We start from the raw sequence: 20211 nt of genomic DNA on the forward strand, positions 1-20211 counted from the left end.
CCAGTGGCATACCATTAAGATGTTAAGAAAATAAAATAAAAGTCTTTGAGAAGTATATTCTAATTAATAAACAAACTTTAATACGAAAATAATAAAAGTAAATAAAACAGAAAATTAACTAAATGTTACATTTTGATAATAAATGTTCCGCCTGCCAGCTCTGCTTGGCAGTCGGACAAAGAACAAAGGAATACTCTGGAATGTGAGAAGACATGCGCAATAAATCACTTTCAGATAACATTTATGACCTGCGCAATAAAGCTTTCTTAGTTTAACTCTTGAGTGTCAGTTTCCAGTCAGTTCATGTCTAGCAAACTTTTTAACATCGTGACATAAACAAACAAACAAATGTTATTCACAGCTATTCTCTTAACATCTACCCAGTTTAACCCTGAGAATGCCTTGGAGAAAGGAATGGTCCAAGGTACCTTCTTATGGCCATTAGTGATCCCTTTACCAAACCACCTAGTTTTGATCTGCCTCGTTTTGTCTAAATGAAATTGGACCGAATTAGATTTGATGGATATGGAATAAGTGCCTCTGCCCTGTATCAATGGGGATGGAAAGATTCCCCTTGTTTGGAATGTGGTGCTGATATGCAAACGGCTAAACACATTGTGCAATATTGTCCATGACATACATTCTCTGGTTCCCTAGAAGATTTGCATGAAGTAATGCCAAAGGTGGTTACCTGGATAGCTTACTTGGACATCCAGTTATGAGACCACTTCTGTTCCCCCATAGAAAGTTTACTTAGAATTATGTGGACTGTGTATATAGGTTTACTTCTCTTCTATTATGTTCTCATCATACACTAAATAAATAATAATAATTCATTTTGGATGCCAACCAATGCCAACAGATCATTAAACTTGGCTAAAAATGATGGGAGAAAATGTTGCTATTCTATCTGTGTTAAATAGAAGAACTATGCTGGTTTAATAGAGCAAGCTCAATTAAGCCAGATATTGCTGATGTTCTTGGCAGCTGCCATCATTTTAAACACACACTGTCCCATGGACTGGAATTGTTTGCACTGTGTTTACCAGTATACAAATTGCTGTGATGCAAACTCTGCACACACATAGAATAAGTATGCTTTAATTTTTTTTAAAGAGGGTCAATATCCATATAAACCACTCAGAGATGATATTTTTAAAGGTCATTTTTTGTGTACAAAGCCTTTTTAAAAAGGCAAGAAACTATTTGCATATGTGAAAGTTCAAATACGGAATGAGAGTGAAATCATGATGTAATTTGGAAAATACCAACTTGGGCACTTTTATTTATTTAGCTTTGAAGCTGCCCAACTCCATACCAACATTGAGCAGTCTACAAATAAAGAAAACAAAATAATCTGGTATTATTTAAAGAATTCAAAATTCCTCACTTCACAGGGACTTTGTAGCATTCTAGTTAGTCCCCTCTAATTGGACAATAGTTGGGACTATCTAGTCTCCTGAAAAAAAAAAGGTCTACTAACAAAATGGAGGTAAAGGAAATTATTACGACTTTTTATGGTAGTGTACCACAAAGTTTCCATTCTCTCTATAATTGTCTATAACTGAACTAAATCAGCTCTGAAATGCTGCACCCTTTAACACTCTGGAAAGGTGGACTGGGGGTCTATGAACACCATAATGTTTCTTCTTCTCCTCTTTCCACCAATAAGAATTTTTTTGCAGGAAGTGAGCTGGATCCATTTCATTTACTGGTCCAAAGATTTTAGTTTTCTTCATTGCCTACTTTTGGCAAAGGCTAAACTACAATAGACTCAGCCCCTTAATTTCTGGAGCAGAAAATAATCTTTAAAAAAAACCTTATACAATAGGAGAACATCTCAGCCAGCTTTTAATCTATTTCATCAGCTGTTGTCTATGGTGTCACAATATGCAATGGATCATTAGGGATGCATTTCAACACCCTTAACAAACCAAACAAGAGTAAAAACCAACTTCATTGATTTATCATCTCACCTAAAAACTATCCTTTCCCCTAGATAATTGGCATATGCTCTTTTTCTTTAAATAATTCCCTGGACATAGATATAGTTCAATGAACTTCAGCCATTTCAAATAAACATAAAATAGCTCAACAAGTCAAATGAAAGAGCATGCTGGATGCCGTCTGCTGTTCACTCATTCCCAAACAATGAACAGATGTGAGGGAGCTTTTGCTGGCATCTGGTATTGTATTGTAAACTTTTCCTTACTCGAGTGGCTAGCATCTAAAATAATTCTCAGGAAAAATCCTAAATTTAGACAATGGTATTAATTTATACCATTTTGTTCCATCATTCCTTAGACCAGGGGTGTCAAACTCAATTTCACTGAGGGCCACATCAGCGTTGTGTTTGATCTCAGGAGGCGGGGTGGGGATGGCCAGCTATACGTCACTCATGTCAGGGGTTGCTGTGGGGGCCCGCGAGCTCTGCCAGCAAAAATGAGCTATTGCCAGGGTGGCCCTGAAAGTCTAGTCTAAGTAACCCATGAGCCAGATCTGGCCCCCGGGCCTTGAGTTTGACACCCCTGCCTTAGAGCAGGGGTGTCCAAACTTGGGAACTTTAAGACTTGTGGACTTCAACTCCCAGGATTCCCCAGCCAGCCATGCTGGCTGGGGAATTCTGGGAGTTGAAGTCCACAAGTCTTAAAGTTCCCAAGTTTGGACACCCCTGCCTTAGATTATATAAGTGTTTTATTGCTATCCATAAGAAATTGCAGAGGCAGGAGCTAATATTTCAAGCTATTTCTGGATATTTTCAACTGACGTTTACTTAAATACAGTACAGTGATATATAATCTATTTGAGAGAGAAAAATGAACTCAGATTTAACTTAGTATATTCTCTAGACAATTTGTCACCTTTTATTTCCCAACATGATGCTCAGAGCTACCCCCAGTCCAATGCTCTCTCTGACTTTTTACATTTTAAAGAATTCTTTTAATTTCTTTTATAGGAAACTGGCATGCTGCCAGCATAATTTTCATATCTAGGAATGCTTCTGGGCCCAAATGAGCTTCAAAAGATTTTTTACAGAATAAAAATAATGAGTAGCAGCATTTGGGTGCTTAAATTGGAAGTACGCTCACTGGCATGGAAAAAGGACAAAGATAAACAGAGGTAATGGAGAAAGTATCTAGAATAACAGATTGGGAAAATTTATTAATTGATTTCTAGTGATTTTATCTTTCATGGCAGTAATTTTTGGAATAGATAAGTCATTTGTAAAAATTCTATGATAAATTCTTAATGCTGCAGCCACAAACATTAGGGAGTCCCTGAAAAATTTCACATCATTTCAATGTAAAATTCATCTTGTGCAGCAGCATCTTTGATTGTTACACCAGTGTTACCTGTGGTGATGTATTAAACAGAACTTGCAACAGTATAAATATGGAAAAGCTGTTTGATCGGGTAATTTAAAATTGACATAGTTTTTCTTTAAATTTTCCTTCAGGAAGCACTGCCCTTGTAGGCATTTCAGGGAATCTAGATGTATAAACACGATAAAGATAAATGCATACTACTGTTCATGTGTGCAAAAAATTACATAAATATTCTTAGAATATGTACTCGTTTCATATTCTCTTTCTTCACAGACTGAGTTTTATAGGGAAAAGGTTGCATCTGAAACAACTTTAAGAAAAAAGATCTTGACTTTCAAAATATCGTCATTATCATACTCTAAAACAGTGGTTCGCAACCTTCCTAATGCTGCGGCCCTTTAATGCAGTTCCTCATATTGTGGTGACCCCCAACCATAAAATTATTTTCGTTGCTACTTCATAACTGTAATTTCGCAATTTTCCGATGGACTTAGGCGACCCCTGTGAAAGGGTCATTCGACCCCCCAAAGGAGTCACGACCCACAAATTGAGAACCGCTGCTCTAAAAGAAAAGTTTTCCACCCCATCTAAGACTCACTTAAGTAAGATGGGTGGCTGTACAAGCTGAATAATTTTTTTAAAAAAATCCTATTCTACAATCATGGTTGTCTATAGCTTTCTTTCTTTCTTTCTTTCTTTCTTTCTTTCTTTCTTTCTTTCTTTCTTTCTTTCTTTCTTTCTGCTTTCTTTCTTTCTTGTCTTGCACAACTGATAGATGCAGCAAGAACCTATTGTGTTATGTTATACTTAAATTTGTCTTGAGGGTCTTCTAAATAAATATTTGTATCTGGGTCACTTCTAATTTGCTTTTCCATCCTTCCTCACAGCTTTCTTAATGCCACAGATTTGACCTTTGGTTGCCCTGTGCAGATGATATTCCTATCTTGCTGGAACATTTGAAACCAGATTCAGGGAGATAAATTGAATAAATTAATAAATAAATTTGAAGGATTGAATAAAAACCAGCCAGTTTCATCTAAAAGTTAAAGCATTGGGCCAGGCATGAAGAAACCCTTGGATGGAAACCAGCTAGTTGACTTTGGACCAGTCGTTCTCTCTCACTTCTAAGAAGGCAGCAATTGCAAATCACTCTGAAAAGCTTGTCAAAAAACCTGCATGGAGCTTTTTGTCCATGAAGTTGACAGGAGTCAAGTCTGACTCAAAGGACCTCCATCTCGCCTCCCCCTCCACCCCAAATCAGCAGATAGTTGATGAAAAGACAAGCAATGTTTGTTCAGGGATTCGAAAAAAGTTTCTAATTCTATAATGTTTACTGATCATATATTATTTTACCACAAAATAAATTTGTAACACTTCTGGGAGGAATTATTTATTTCTTCCAGGAGCTCAAGACAACATGCATAGAATTCCTCCTCCACCTTATTCTCACATCAACTCTTTTGGGGTGGAGTGGACTGAGAGAGAGCAATGGTGCTAAGTAAGCAAGTAAACCTCCATGGCTGTTGATGATCCTGAATGAGGGTTTCTGCAGTCCTGATTTGTCTGGCTGTAGCTGCACGTTCTTTGCACTTGAATAGAGCACTGAGGCATGGTTGAGCGATTATCCTCAAATGACTGACTCCCTCTGCCAGAACTACAGATTCGCTGATCTACGCTTCAAATCTACATATGTTTTCTGCAGGACATTTTGCAGAGCAGAAAAGGAGACTAATGGGATGAACTTTCGATGACCTTACCTGAGTAGCAACAGGATTGCTTACTGACCCTTTACAACTTCCAGTCCCAACTAGAGAATTCCCTGCTGTATCCTGGCCCTGAGATTCCAAACAGGTTGCTCCTTGCTTGATGACCCCTGGAATCAGCTCCTTTTCTGGGACTCTGAGTGATTAAAAAGATCATCAAAGACAAAAGGAGAAGCTATAAACAGCTTGTTTCATTACATACCCTATACCCCATCAAAACATTAAATCAGCCTTTCCAGACAAGTAGGTAGGGCAATTAGGCCAAACTTCTTCAAAAAGAGGGAACCTGTCACTAAAAATACCAGTGGAGAATAATGGCCTGCGTATGTCTTTCTAATGCATATACTAATTTATAGGTAGAGGTGTTAATTAAAAACTAATGACTGTAATATAACTATTATATAAATGTTATTTACAAAAATAAAACCCATTACTGAAATTTAAATATTATCTCTTCCTCTTTCTCTCTGATTCTTTATCCTAGAATGGAAATTCACCATAAGGAAGATGGTGTCCAAGCAACCAGAGGCCCTTCTTAGTTTGCTGCCCACCTGCTGAATATTCATGAGAAATTTTCTCATCAGTTAGACTTCTTTATCTTAATGCGGACATGGATTGAACAAATCTTCAAATAAAGAGCCATGAATAGGAACCATGGTAATCCTCATTATGTCACGGTCCCCCTTAAATGCATTCAGTGAAAGATTGCTAGAAAATGCTTTATATAACTTTTTTTTTGACCTTGCACAAATTTACCGCAAACAAATCTTCACAGACTTTTTCCACCTCCATATGTAAGCCAGACGGTTTGACAAACTAATTAATTCTAATAACAAGGAATATTCTATAAAACATTATTAGAACTATTTTTCAAGAAATATCCTTTCTTTTTCCATGTGTGTATAGGTTTGTATGTGTGTGCATGTGTGTGTATTTACGGGATGTTCAGGGAGGGGTAGCAATTCTTATTGAGGGGGGCTGCCAAATTCTTTTTTAGGGCTGCTTGGTTATCTTCAGTTCTCACCTGGCACTCAGCTCTCACCTGTGGCTACATGTAGCTATATCACATGCAGCAACCACAGATAAAGTGCACAACATCCTGTTTTATTCCAACCCAGAGGAGAGATAGAGAGAGAGAGGGAGAGAGAGAGAGAGAGAGGGAGGAAGGGAGGGAGAAAGGGAGGGAGAGAGGGAGAGAGAGGGAGGAAGGGAGGGAAGGAGGGAGAGAGGGAGGGAGAGAGAGAGAGGGAAGAAGGGAGGGAGAAAGGGAGGGAAAGAGAGAGGGGGGGAGGAAGGGAGGGAGAGAGAGGGAGAGGGAGGAAGGGAGGGAAAGAGGGAGGGAGGGAGAGAGAGATGGAATATACATTCATCTCATATTTTCTTTTTTCTTGTATGTATACAACATATCATGGTTATTTTCTACTCTTTCATTCTTTGCTAAAGTAGGTTATGTATATTTCAAATCTGTCTTTAAATTTGCCTTTATTTAGCAATAAATTGTTTTTGAAGATCTTATACTTCTTTTGCTACCTGCAACCTGAGGTCAGCCTCACTGCACTGTCTACCAATTAGTTTTCCCCACATAAACTCTTTTTTCCAGAGTTCAAAGAAACCAAACATAGAAGAGACATAAGTCAGACAGCGTATAATAGGAAGAAATGTTTTAAAAATAAATTCCCACTGGAACAGCCACATTAAGGAAACAGTTGGTGCTTTCTTATACCACAGTGGCAAAATACACATCATGCTGTTGTGTTGAGAGGTAAAGAATGACTTACTTGAGTTCCGGATAGACATTCTCCAAATACCATTGAAAGGATTTACAGTTCAGCTTCCTGCGTTGTTCCACTCGGTCTGCAATACTAGAAGCAAAGGTACCCTATATCTATCTTTATTGTAAGCATGAATAAAAAATAATTGCATGGCACAGCAGCACACAAGTACATTTGCAGAATAATTAAAAGTACAGACAGCACTTCTAAGATGCAGCCACATTGAAATCAATGTTGTGGAAGCTATTCGAAGACACATTTGCATGGTGCTTGTGCATACAGAATTGCCCATGCAAGCTTATTTGTTAATCTTAGAACAGAGGTGTGGAATCTTTTCCATCTGCCCATTGTTTTCTGTTACTTTTTTTTCTTTTCCCAACAAAAATAATTCCTTATTTTTCTTTAATACCATTAATATCTTTATGGTCTAGAACAGGGGTGTCAAACTCATGACCTACAGGCCAGATGCGTCACACGCTGGCCACGCCCACCCCCAGTTTAGCAAAGGCGGGAAAGTCGTGTTATGCCATGTGACCACGATGTGACACCACGAGTTTGACATCCTTGATCTAGAAGATCATGTGCAAGATAAAATGTGTTGCAAAGTGACTGCATGGGTGACAGTAATGTAGAAGGTGAAATGACAAGAATTTTGTCATTTACTTTTTTCTTTCTTTTATCAGAGTTTTATCAGGAGAAAAAGATCCTATTCAAAAAACCCTATTGACTCCATTAATAAGTATATACCAAAGATTCAGATACTGGTTTATCTGTCATTTTGGCTGTTCTTAATAATCCAGGTGATTGCTGCTTTATTGTTTGAAATGTTGATGTACTATATCCATTACTGACACAACAACAACAACAACAACAACAACAACAATAATAACCATGTCCAAGAATTTTACAAGATACACCAACAAATTGCAGCTTCCTGTAATAACACCGGCAGAACTGCTAAAAAACTGCGTTACTTGGAACGTCTTATATTTTAAGAAGGTACTTGGTTGATACCTAGGACGCTGGCAGCAAACTGTATCAACCATTAGCACCAGTCATTGGTATTTGTAATGCATTTTTGAATGTTCAATTGGCTGAGTTTCATGTTTAATGAATAAAGTATATAATAAAAAATGTCTGTTTGAAAAGATACTAGTTGGTGTCCTATGATTGTCTTTTTTACAGTGTGAGTTAACATAAGACTATAGAAATTTAGAACAGAGTTGTATGAGTAAGATGTCAAAAGATAAATAACATTCCCTAGTAGCAAGACACATCACTGAAGTAAACTGTTTGCAACAACTGCAACATGTAATAAGGCAACAGAAGCACTCCTGAGAAATGAAGCACATCATGTAGCTGCTTCAAAGTTGGATTGTTTTCATGAATTTCCAAAGCATTTCTTCCAAATCATTTCCCAAGCATGCATAGTTTTAATGTTAATGTTAATTCATAGTTTGGAGAAATCCTTTCAAAACTCTTCATTGTCCCTCTTCATTTTAACCACTCTAAATAGTTTGAAATCATCTGTAAAGATGGCCACTTACCTACCTCAGGGTAAAATATATTTAAAAGGCAATAATAAAATAAAATAGCAACATAAATTCTATTGTTAACATCTTTCTTGTGAAAACATTATTTTTGCTTTGAATTATTTAACCGTTCACCAAGCCATAAATAATTTTATCCTCTTATTCCATGACTACTCAGTCCTAGAGATTTGAATAAGGAATTTGTCAAAAACTTTCAAAAGATCAAGTATACAATATCTTGTACCAGATCCACTGGGAATCAAGTGGTGTATGTTTAATAAATCATTATTATCCTCAAGGACTGTAAAAAAATAGCAAGACAGGCTTTGTTTTTGCAGGAACTACATAAATTCTTCTTCAGCAGTGTTCAATAATTTAATTTTAGTAACTCTTCTGCACATCTTTTCCTGAAAATTTTACGTTTTAAATACTCTTTGTGTCCAAAATACATACTTTTAAGTTAACTTTATTTTATAATGTATATTTTAAAACATATTTTGAAGTATAAATCAAAACATATCTGATCAGTTACTGTCTGACTTGCATTTTAATCGGGGAGAGTCAGGGCAATCAATTTGTACCATACTTCACAAAGAACAAAAGATTCAAAGATTCAACAATTCCATCTTCCTCATAGCAATTTAACTGAGGTGGTTTATATCCTTACCTTCCAAATGACTTTCCAATGGCAGAAGGTCTGGCTTCATAATAATACTGTTTGTATTCATCCATCCACACCTCTGCTGTACGTTTAGTATTTCTGCAGGTAGGACAAGGTAAGCCCTATTAAATGTCATTTAATAGGCCATCTTGCCACAACATGAAGTCACAGCACAATTTTCAAGAATCTGCTATCCTGCTTAACTGTCATTAAACTTTGATGCAGGAGTACAAATATCTCAAAAAGTAGAAATTAAATGAAAAGAAGCTGTCTTTCCCCAATGTGTGAACAAAATAGACTCAGTGTGTAACATTTAAAAAAGAACATATCTGGAGCGTTCTAAAAAAGTATGATGACTGAGGTACAAAGATAATGGAGTGAGGTATTCTAGCCCCCTATTTATATCTTCATTTACCACTCAACTAGTCCCTTATTCTTTCTGGCCTTCACAAGGAAGTCTGAAGGACAGCTGTACTCTCATTTGCTTGAAGATGAGAACAGCTCCCTGATCAGTGATGTGAAGTACAACTCTTCTGAAACTTGAAGAAATCACGGAAAATAAGGAATGTAATATAAGGGTGTGACTATGTAAGGAAGAGACATGTTCCATCTTCTATAAACTTTAGCATTTAAATCTCCCAACAGAAGACAACTTAGATTCCCAGAGCAAGTGTTCTGGATATATAGTATTCTATTTTTTAAAATTCATTTTAACTTAGAGTAGAATCATTTCTGACAGACTCTTGTGCACTCTAAGTCAGTGATGGCGAATCTTTTTGGCACCGAGGGCTGAAAAAGGAGCGTGTGCATGCCAGAAACTGGAAGAGCATCCACCTGCTGCACCAGGAAGATGATATTCCAATTTCTGGTGTGCACATGTGCACCAGCTACCTAGTCTTCCCGTTTCTGGCATGCATGAACAAAGATCAGCTGGTTGATGCGCATGCGCGTTCTGGAAACCAGAGGATTATCTCCCTGGGGCACGCATGCACACTGGACAGCTGCTCATCTAGTTTCTGGTGCTCTCATGCACGTGAAGACCAGCTGGCCAGAGTGCCAGAACCTGGAAGAGAAACGGTTGACAGCTCGCATGCCCAGAGAGATGGCTCTGCATACCACTTTCAGCACGCATGCCATAGGTTCACCATCATGGCTCTAAGTCTTTCTAGGGGGACTAAGGAATACAGCTAACCAAGTTTTGATAGGTTGCAGAAAAAGTTTAAAGAAATAAACCATCCTGTTGCACATGCATACTACTCACATAATGTTAGAATCTGTCATTAAAGATTATTTAACTCTAATAGCCAAGCACTTTTCAGCAGTATTCTTAACATGGAGAAAAGCAAACATATTGTGGCCATGGCAACTAAGGAATTCTTTATCTATTGCTATCATAATAACCACAGCTCTGTTGCACATAAGAAAGATCTAGGTGTTTCAGTTATAGCCTCTTAACCTTCTTGCCTACTTTGGTTTGTAAGCAATGCCAATTATGTAGCAGGTTTGATAAACTTTGAGGCATCTTACACCAAGGAGGGCTCTGAAGGGTTGTTTGTCAGTGGTCCTAATTGACTGCAACATGAGAACAATGGTTGTGTTGACTTATTATCTGGTCTTATTTTTGGACTTTACTAATAGAAAGTAGGGAAAGTGCAACATGTGTGTGTGTATTTAGGTGTGTGTATGGTTACCTAATGCACTTAATAATGACTGCTGCCATAAATATCAGTAGTCATTATTTTTCAGATAGTTCATAGCAGTAAATGAGATCTGTAATGATATTATTTGTGTAATATTCTAGACCAGTGGTTCTCAACCTGTGGGTTGGGGACCCCTTTGTGGGTTGAACAACCCTTTCACAGGGATCGCCTAAGACCATCGGAAAACACATATTTTTGAAAAAATACAGAAAACATAAAATAATTTTATGGTTGGGGGTCACCACAACATGAGAACTGTAATAAAGGGTCACGACATTAGGAAGATTGACACCCACTGTTCTAGACTTTAGGTCTTATATCTATGCACGGATATGAACATCTGTACTCCCTCATTATAAATCCTAATTTTGGATATGGTATTTTTACATTAAATGAAGCTCAGTATCAAATCCATATCATCATTTTTGAACTGCTATTTAATTACAGAATTCCGTATTTCTTCCAAGTACACAATGGTTAAGCAAGTCTCCAAATCCCAAAGTACAGTCTCCACAAAAATAATTGGGTCACAGTTTTTTTAAAAAAAATATTTTCTAACCATCAGGGAAGCTCTCTTTGCAAACTTGTGTTATTAAAACAGAAAGGACAATATTAATTTGGTTAAGATTAGTCAGCTAACTCAAACATTTTTTGAGTTTATATTCATATCCCAGAGTATGGCCTAATTAGTAAAATTCTACTAATAAAATTAATAAAATGGAGAGAAAGGGGGGAGAGGGGGGGAGTTTAAGATTCTGGCCTAGAAGAGGCCAGACTATGAGTTGTAATTTTACTCATGAGAGCTGGCTGGATGACAGTAGTCCAGTCTCTATCTCTCTCAGCCCACCCCACCCTTGTGGGGAAAATAGGAGGAGAACGGAGTATTATGAATATTTGCCACTCTGTATTACTTATAAAGTAATAAATACAGGATTTTTAAAAAATCTAACAAATAAGTAAGTAAAACACACAGAGAGATCTCTGACCATACACCATACTTCACTGAGAACTAAAGAAAGCCCCTCCATCCTCCTGTTCACTGAAGTGGAATCAAGAATTAAGCCATTCCTACTTGATATAGGTTAATGCATTGCCCTCAGGGAAGTCATATGGATGTCGTTTTCTGAAAACGTGACCCACTCGACTGCAGGGGACAATCTCCAAGCTACCTCCACACATCCAGACACGGAAAGAAAGCTCTAGAAAACATCCAAGGAAAGAGAATATGAGGTGAAACAAAGAATAACCATCTACTTAATGTGCAAGTAGACATGGAACTGCTAGTAGCAGAGGCACAATTGGATTATGAAAAGAGAAGAAATTTAATAAAAGTTTTGTATGAGGAGAGGGAAAATCCTGCTCTTCCTCAGTTGTAACCTTTCTCCTGTTTCCACATACCAGATCAGCATAATTTGGGGCAGAGTGATGGAGGCTTTTAAAAGGGAATCTTGCTGAAAGCTCCCAGAGAATAATGTTGTTATTTGATTTGATTTGATTTTTAAAAGACTGTCTATCAGAGGAAGATTCTCCTCACATAAAGAAGAAAATCCATAAAAATTTAGAGTGGAAGAGGAGGCAGCTCCATGTGCAAGTACAAAATAAGAGACAGAAAAATGTGAGGTCTTAATGGCACTGACGAAATTAAGTAATTACAAAGACCTATGCAGTCCCAAGCAAAAGAGTTCAGCTGTATGTATCAATGAAACTGAAAACCTGAATAAAAATCATCAGAATTCTAGAGAAACATGTAATCGACTCTAATCAGTGCTTAGGGATGTGCAGTAATCAAGTTTCATGCTCTTTAAAGTCTGTAGATTCCTAGTATCTGAGCAGTATTATAGGAAAGTGGCAAAGACTGGCCATCACCTAAAGCATAATGAGCTCCTAAATCTGTGGCAGAATACATCTCTTTTCATAACATCTGAAGTCCCTGTGGTTTTTATCTGTTACAGGCTGAAGCTGAAATCTTTTGGCATGCTCTTACTGTAGGATCCTAAGCTCTCCTAAGAATTCATCATTTGGCAATCTAGATTCTGAGACACAGCCGCATCCTGTTTATTCAAACTGAAGCATCCCAATCCCCTGATCTGTACTTTCAGAGATTTTACTGCCCCAGAATGAAGCTCATTTTTTTTTATTAAAAGGATCAGAGGACTACCAAGGCTTTGATGGTAAAAACTCATTTGAATCTCAGAAAAACAGTGATCCTGCAAACATGGAAGTTCACTGTTGTTTACTGATTTGGGGGTACAAAGAAAACAGCAGAAAAGCTGCTGCAAAACAAATTAAAAACTGAAGGTGACAGAAGAGGGGGAATCCAATAAGTGGAAGGAACAGGTTCCCCAGCTCTCTATCAAATTCACCCTTTTATTGCACATTCATGTGTCTTGTAGATCACACCTTCAGATGTATAGTTGGTGATCATAATATTTACCACTTCTTTGTAGAAGCTGCATAATATAGAAATCCAGAGGCATTTGCTGAGGAATGTGGTTAGCTTTCAACAAGAAAGTAAGTGCTTTCATTTCAACAAAGCTTATTTCATAATCTGCTTTTAATGAATTTCTCTTGGAACTATTTGTCTGTTCGTGCTGTTCTATCTTCTTTTATTTGAATGGTTTTAACTAGATTTTATTATATCTAAATTAGACTTGTACCCAGGTCCATATTTCCCCAGTTCAAAATATTAGGGTTAGGGTTGTAAAGTTCCTAGATATCTTTCAGTAATAGTGCATTTCCTTCTTCCATGTTTTTAGTTTCATCTAACACTACTAGGACAAAATGCAATCTTAGTAAGTGAAATATTTAACGTAACTCTTAATTTACATTTTCAAAAGTATTTTCTTGTGGACCTTATCAGTAAATAAACCCACAGGAGATATCTAGGATATATCAAATAATGCAGATATTGCCAGAGTGTCATTTACGAATGTATAGGAAATGTTGACTTAGCCAAAGATCTGCTGAGAAGGCAGCACTGCCTGGTGACAAGAAAGAGATTCTATCTCTATGCAAGAAGATCCTGAATAAAGTCTGAGTTTTCAGTACTTCCAGTCAGGAGAAAATATTATATTATGTGTCCAGGATTTCGGAGTTGATTTGTGAAAAAAGAGAAGGTTGCATAAAGTCAAATCAAAGTAGTAACTTACCAAAGTTTTCTCCTCCCCAGATATCCATCTGTGTGTCGTACTTTCCAAGATGGTTAAACCAAGATTTATTGATAACAAAGATTCCTCCTGCTATGACAGGTGTTCTAGTAAAAATGACAATGAGGAAATGCGAAAGGTTATAAATAAAAAATGCTAGAGTGAAAAACAGAACTCTTCTACATTTGTAAGCAACACAGTCTGTATAAAATACTTTAGAAAAACAAGTAAAATAATTGGAAAACAATCACTTTCTTATGATTGTGTATCATGAAAAAGCTGTAGGTCAGCAATAGTTTCATGATCGTTTTACAAAAATGTCTACTCTGTACTTAAATAACTGGCAAGGAGGTGTCAAAAATTGCAAGACGCAGGCATAGTGTTGTGATCCTAACACCACTCATTGTGTATGTGCATGCAATGTGAATGAATGTACAAAAAGTGCAGGGCTTAGATCACAATACTACAAATTTTTATTTTGCAAATCCCCCCAACTTCTGGTTTTAAATACCAGTATATATAATGATCACTTAGTTTTTCTTTAATGAGATTTTGGGGAAAAGGTTGGAATTTTAAAAATCATTTTAATTATGCAGAGAAGACCTTTTAGTATTCAGTGTGGCTCATTTATAGGCACCTGTAGCTAATGGAAACCGAACAGTCTCCATCAAAGGGGATGAAATTTGAGAAAATCATGCAGTCTCACAACTTGTTCCTGGCCAGTTAAAGTAATTAACAAGTCAAGTGAAAATGAACTGAAGGATGGGTCCCAATTTTCCACATGCGCATTGGGGACATAAAGAAATACTGCTTCCTTTCCTTGCTAGTGAATTCTATGAGAAGGAGGAGACCTCTTCTAAGGGGAGAACAGATCACTTCCACTTATATCCACTACCCAAAACACTAGGTCAGAGTACTCCATGTTTGCAAAGTTGACCAGCAAAAAACAGAATTGGCTAAAAGATCCTTTATATTTGGACTGCAGAAACTGAGAGTGCTATACTTCTATGCTACATTTTCTCAAGTTAGAAATTCTAATCCTACCATATATAAACCTATTTGAAACACAATTTACATACATGTAGGGCTAGGTGTTATTGCTATTTGAATATACTTACAACATATTCTTACTGTTCAAGGAAACCCTAAACTTAGCTAGACTTCATGGTCCTTATCTACAATTTCCACTATGCTTTACATAGAACACGGTCCACAAGCCAGTGAATGTGCAAGTCAACACAAAAGCCCCGAGTTGATGAATTTGTCTAAATCTTGAGGGGAAACTCTTGTGTTGGAAATAGAAGGTAGATTCTATTCCAATTTGTAGCTTATATACAGCCTGGGAAAAGATCAGTTAAATGCATATATTTTTTCAAACACAGTAAAATTTCCCATATCAAACAAGTACAATCTGTAAAAGCCATACACAATTATACAATAACCAATATCTTGCTGTTATTATAGCAGTGCAGTGGGACCACCAGACAGAATCTCAAGTAGTTGTCAAGAATATTAACATCTTTCAGGAGCAAAAGAGACTTATTGCATCTCATAAGTAATGTAAACAAAACTTCTGAATGTTCCTCGTGGTTACATCAACCAGTGAGACCACTTCTTATATTAGATAAAAGATGAAAGCTTACATCTAAACTGGGATTCCAAGAGGAACTTGCATGAAAGAATTTACCTAATAGATTGGGTAGGGTCTGTCCGGGACAACTTTTGCTCAATGGGAATCTGTTCCCATTTAAAATGAAGACTCCAGTCAAATCCTAAAATGTAGAACATAAAAACACATAGAACCTTGTATCCAGACTTAAAGGTTAACTAGAATAACATGACAATTCGGCATTTTTATTTATATACATATGATTCCAGAGCAGAAAAGGCCTTCTATAGGATAGTCCTATACAAATGATCAGCCTGGCTTTAAAGAATCAGAGTAGGTCCACTCACTGGTATTTATCTGTGCTCGGTAACATTCCAAACTTCCTATATTGGTTCCCAGAAAGAAAGGCAATCATTAGTGCTTTAGCTTTCTACTCAGGTTGTCCTATGCCTCATTGGCTGCCAAAGTTATGAGACATTAATCAGTACTCTCAATGGGATGACATGTATTTCCGGGAACAAACTGTCTCTGTTTATTATAATTGGCTTTTCCCCATGTGCACCACATAAAAATGCCATCTGACTTACAAGTGTTGCAAATCGAGTATATCTGGTGGGAAGGCCGTGGCTGGCAAAAGATGCATGCAGGTGAGAATGGCAGAACTGAAAGACAAAGGTGCCTTTGCAAAAGGAAATAAAGAACAGCGAGGGAGGTTTCAAAAATTAAAAAATGTGCTTGAGGCACAGCAATTCTTTTAGGAAAAAGACTGAGTGCTTGGATTTCCTGCAATCCAGCACAGTGGAGCTGACCGTTGCATCTGAGTCTAATCTGCACAAGTGCTTTATTCTGGCAGTGTGAAATCTGGCTCGCATGATGCACAGAAGGCAGTTTTCTGGCATAGTTTTCTTCAATATTTTGTTTTCTTCCTTGACTACTTTATGGTTGTTTTAGTGGTCAGCTGAAGGTTTTGTGTGCTACTGAGAAATGTGCTTAGTCTTGTGGTATTATTACTTGTTGGTGGCTCTTTCTCTGCAACTCTTTTTCTTGGAGGTCTACGAAGACATAAGAGAGCAATTGCCTGGGTTTTCATATTCCCATGATAGATCAAAGGTGAGCCTAATTTAGCCCTATGTAAAACTGTTATCTCTTGTGGGCAAAATCTAATTCCCGGAGTGAAAGCTTTCACCCTTTTTGAACCCTTTTTGGTATTCTTATAACACATTAACTATTTATCCCCATTGACTTATGTATATAGCTGAAATATAACTGAAATCAGGCTGTATTCATGGACATTGTCCATGCAACAGCAAGGAGGTTGCTTGCCCAAGAATTTGCCATCCTTTGAGAAAGATCAAGTATCAATCTCTTTGACAAAAAGACAGTATTCATAACATGACAAGATGAGGAGGAGGAGGAAGAGGAGGAGGAAAAAAGTAAGGAATATGGGCACATATAGTCTTACCGACCAAGACTATTAAAAGTATTGAAAGAAATGGGAATGGTTGTGCAATATATTGAGGAATAATATCTTATCTGGAAAACCAGTAGGAACATCTTAGATGCTACATTCTAGCATGTATGTAAAGAGATTGAGCAGACCCATCCAATTCTGTTGCTTTAGGTGGCTTACAGAGGTGCCCCAAGGGAGCAGCAAGATCTTGGAAGTCATTTATGGTTAGAAATGTGATGCTGTCCTTTTGTGCAGCTAGGACTTTTGAGGGTGGAACTAGTAATTATTAATACTCTGCTCTAAATTTTACCAAGAAATGCATTTAATTTTTAGTATATTTGACTCTAGTTTAAAGGGTAAAGGTAAAAGTTCCCCTTGCACATATGTGCTAGTTATTCCTGACTCTAGGGAGTGGTGCTCATCTCTGTTTCAAAGCCAAAGAACCAGTGCTTTCCAAAGACGTCTCTGTGGTCATGTCCCCGGCATGACTAAATGCCAAAGGTGCATGGAACGCTGTTACCTTCCCACCAAAGGTGGTCCCTATTTTTTCTACTTGCATTTTTACATGCTTTCAAACTGCTAGGTTGGCAGAAGCTGGGACAAGTAACGGGAGCTCACTCTGTTACGCAGCGCTAGGGATTCGAACCACTGAACTGCTGACCTTTCTGATCGACAAGCTCATCATCGTAGCCGCTGAGCTACCACGTTCCTATGGTTTATTATTGGCCAAATGACACCGCTTTTTAATGATTTATTATGTTGCATTTGTAATGAATTTTAAATGTCACGATATTAATATTATTGGAATAAAATGCTTGCTTTATCATATTTTCTTACAAATAAAGAAATTATCGTAGCACTCAGCTTCTTTTTTATGTAATGGCCTTTGTCATGCGTTCCTATTGAAATGTTCTTTTTCTTACATTACTGTTTTTATGATATGGAAAAGAAGTGAATAAAAGAGCAGCAGCAGCAGGAAAAACAGATGCAACAGTGACTGGATCAGGAAGCTGTGCAAACTGTGATTTCTTGTAAGGCTACATTCTCTACAGCCTGTTGAAAGCTACAGCTGTTATGACTCCTACAAACCTATAAGCTAGATCAATTTTAACAGCCGAGGAAAGTATACGTTTAATGCCATTTAATATCAGTGGTGCTTCCAATATTGTATCATCACCCTGTCTTGTTCAGAGAATTGTATATGGACCAGATTATGCTACCTTCTATTTATACCTCTCATACATTCATCTAACTGATTGTCTGTCTCTTCTTGTCCCACAGAAAATCATTTCACAAGCACACAGCAGAATATTTGCACATTATCTTTGGACTACTTATCTGGAAGTCCCTCAAGAGATAAAAGGAATCTGTCATGGGGCTGATTCTCAGTGATAAAGACCCAGAAAATATCATATTGCAGAATCAATTTATTCTTACCTACCTCCTCTCAAATCTGCTGATGCTGCTAGATAGGCAAAATTGTCCAAGCTGATGACATCAATGATAGGACTCACCACCCGAGTATAATCCTGAAAAAGTACGGAAAAAGAAGGAATGTTGGGGTTTTTTTTCCCTAAGAGGAATGTAATGTTTTTAAGAGGGTGTCAAGATGAAAATGGTAGAAGGAAAAGGAATCCGCAGTGCATTGCTTTCCTTTGTTACCTCCAGATTTTTAAATTGATATTCCCATACCCAACAGCGTTTTTTTTCAATGCGAAGAGTGAAACTTTCACAGTGCAATTATTGTTCTCCACTTTCAGGCATTAAAGTACAGCACACCGTTTCAAAGTTGTATTGATCAGATGGACTCTCAGATGCTGTTAATGTTACTTCTTGCAATCGTCTAGGACAGGGGTGCCCAAACTTGGGAACGTTTAAGACTTGTGGACTGCAACTCCCAGAATTCCCCAGCCAGCCATGCTGGCTGGGGGATTCTGGGAGTTGAAGTCCACAAGTCTTAAAGTTCCCAAGTTTGGACACCCCTGGTCTAGGAAAAGTGTTGCCAATGGAGAGTAGAAAGCCTGCTTCTGTTCAAGTATTTTTTAAAACTATAATTCCCATTGATGCCAGTTACCAATAGGCAGGAATTTATAGTGCAAATCATCTCAGGTTGCTTTCCCCTCATGCTAGTTTTTTGTGGAGAAATCTCCCAATTTTACACTTGAGCTATATGCTGATTAAAATACTTCCTCGTGCTTGTTTTTTTCAAGTTGTTCATTAAGATAGTCAATAATAACCAATTACTCATCTCGTCTCATAGGATTCGTGTATCTCTAACATACCCAAGGGTATGTCCACAACACCTAAGTATTTTTGCACCCATATCTATGGCATATCTGTCAAGAATAGCTGGTGTCATTTCAGTCAGCCAACTCACATCCCTCCCCCTTTTTTATAGCTGCTGGAATTGATTACCAAATGTCATAAAGCTATTTCCTACAACTTTGAAGCAGGGAACTCATAAAAACTATTGCAATTTCCACAAATAAATTCCACATAAGGGCATTTATATCCTGCCACCGTTTCTTCTTTCCATCACTGTTTATTCATCTGCTGATTCAAGGAGGCTGAGAAGCAAAGAGCATCAATCTATGCCCCCTCCCCAGCATGTCCTGCAGCAATAAAATCCTTTCCCCTCACACTATAATAAAGGAATGGGAAAGAAATTAAAAAACCAGCCAGCCCGGCAGTTTGGGAGAAGCTGGTGCATAGGTGAAAAGCAAAAGAAATTGACAGAACCTTGTCAATATTATTCCTGTTTGTTTCAACAGGGCTAAGGGGGACAGAACAAGACCCAATGAAGCCAGGATTTCTGAAGCTGAAGAGTGACATAAAGAGCCAAGCCACAAATTCCATCTAATGGTAAAATGGCTTGCCTTCAAGCTCCAGTATTACAGCTAAAAATCAGCTTCCCAACAGCACTTCTGCACAGTTGAAGAGAGATGAGCAGGGGTCAGTTCCAGATTCTTTTACTGCTGATTCGCTCAGGGACGCATTTCAGGCGCACACGTATGCACAGTAGTGAAAAAATTGCTTCTGCGCATGCACAAAAGCAAAAAACAAGATGGCGGCACCTATGGCGCCATTGATAGAACCAGTTAGGAGGCATGGGTAGCCATGTTAGTACCTATTCGGCCAAACCAGTTCAAACCGGTAGGAACCCACCTCTGGGACAGAGGTGTAGAGCTGATCTAGGACTGGGGTTAATACTTCATGGAAATGCCCATTATTAAAATAATGGCAAAAATACCA

The 20211-nt window shown here is 37.7% G+C and overlaps 1 protein-coding gene across 2 annotated transcripts in view; it reads right to left on the minus strand.

Annotated features, from left to right (window-relative positions):
• Positions 1–20211, minus strand: part of GALNT16 (polypeptide N-acetylgalactosaminyltransferase 16) — a 193068-nt gene that overhangs the window by 20631 nt on the left and 152226 nt on the right. For both annotated transcript variants that reach the window (XM_081937755.1, XM_081937754.1), the window contains exons 7-13: positions 18401–18488; positions 15588–15672; positions 13904–14007; positions 11827–11953; positions 9061–9153; positions 6868–6951; positions 5084–5225 (exon numbers count right to left, since the gene is read on the minus strand). In XM_081937755.1, the coding sequence (XP_081793881.1) occupies positions 5084–5225; positions 6868–6951; positions 9061–9153; positions 11827–11953; positions 13904–14007; positions 15588–15672; positions 18401–18488 (723 nt within the window). The remainder of the gene's footprint in view (positions 1–5083; positions 5226–6867; positions 6952–9060; positions 9154–11826; positions 11954–13903; positions 14008–15587; positions 15673–18400; positions 18489–20211) is intronic.

This window comes from Natrix helvetica (assembly GCF_964273705.1).
Source record: "Natrix helvetica genome assembly, chromosome: 1".
NCBI classification, from domain to species: domain Eukaryota; kingdom Metazoa; phylum Chordata; class Lepidosauria; order Squamata; family Natricidae; genus Natrix; species Natrix helvetica.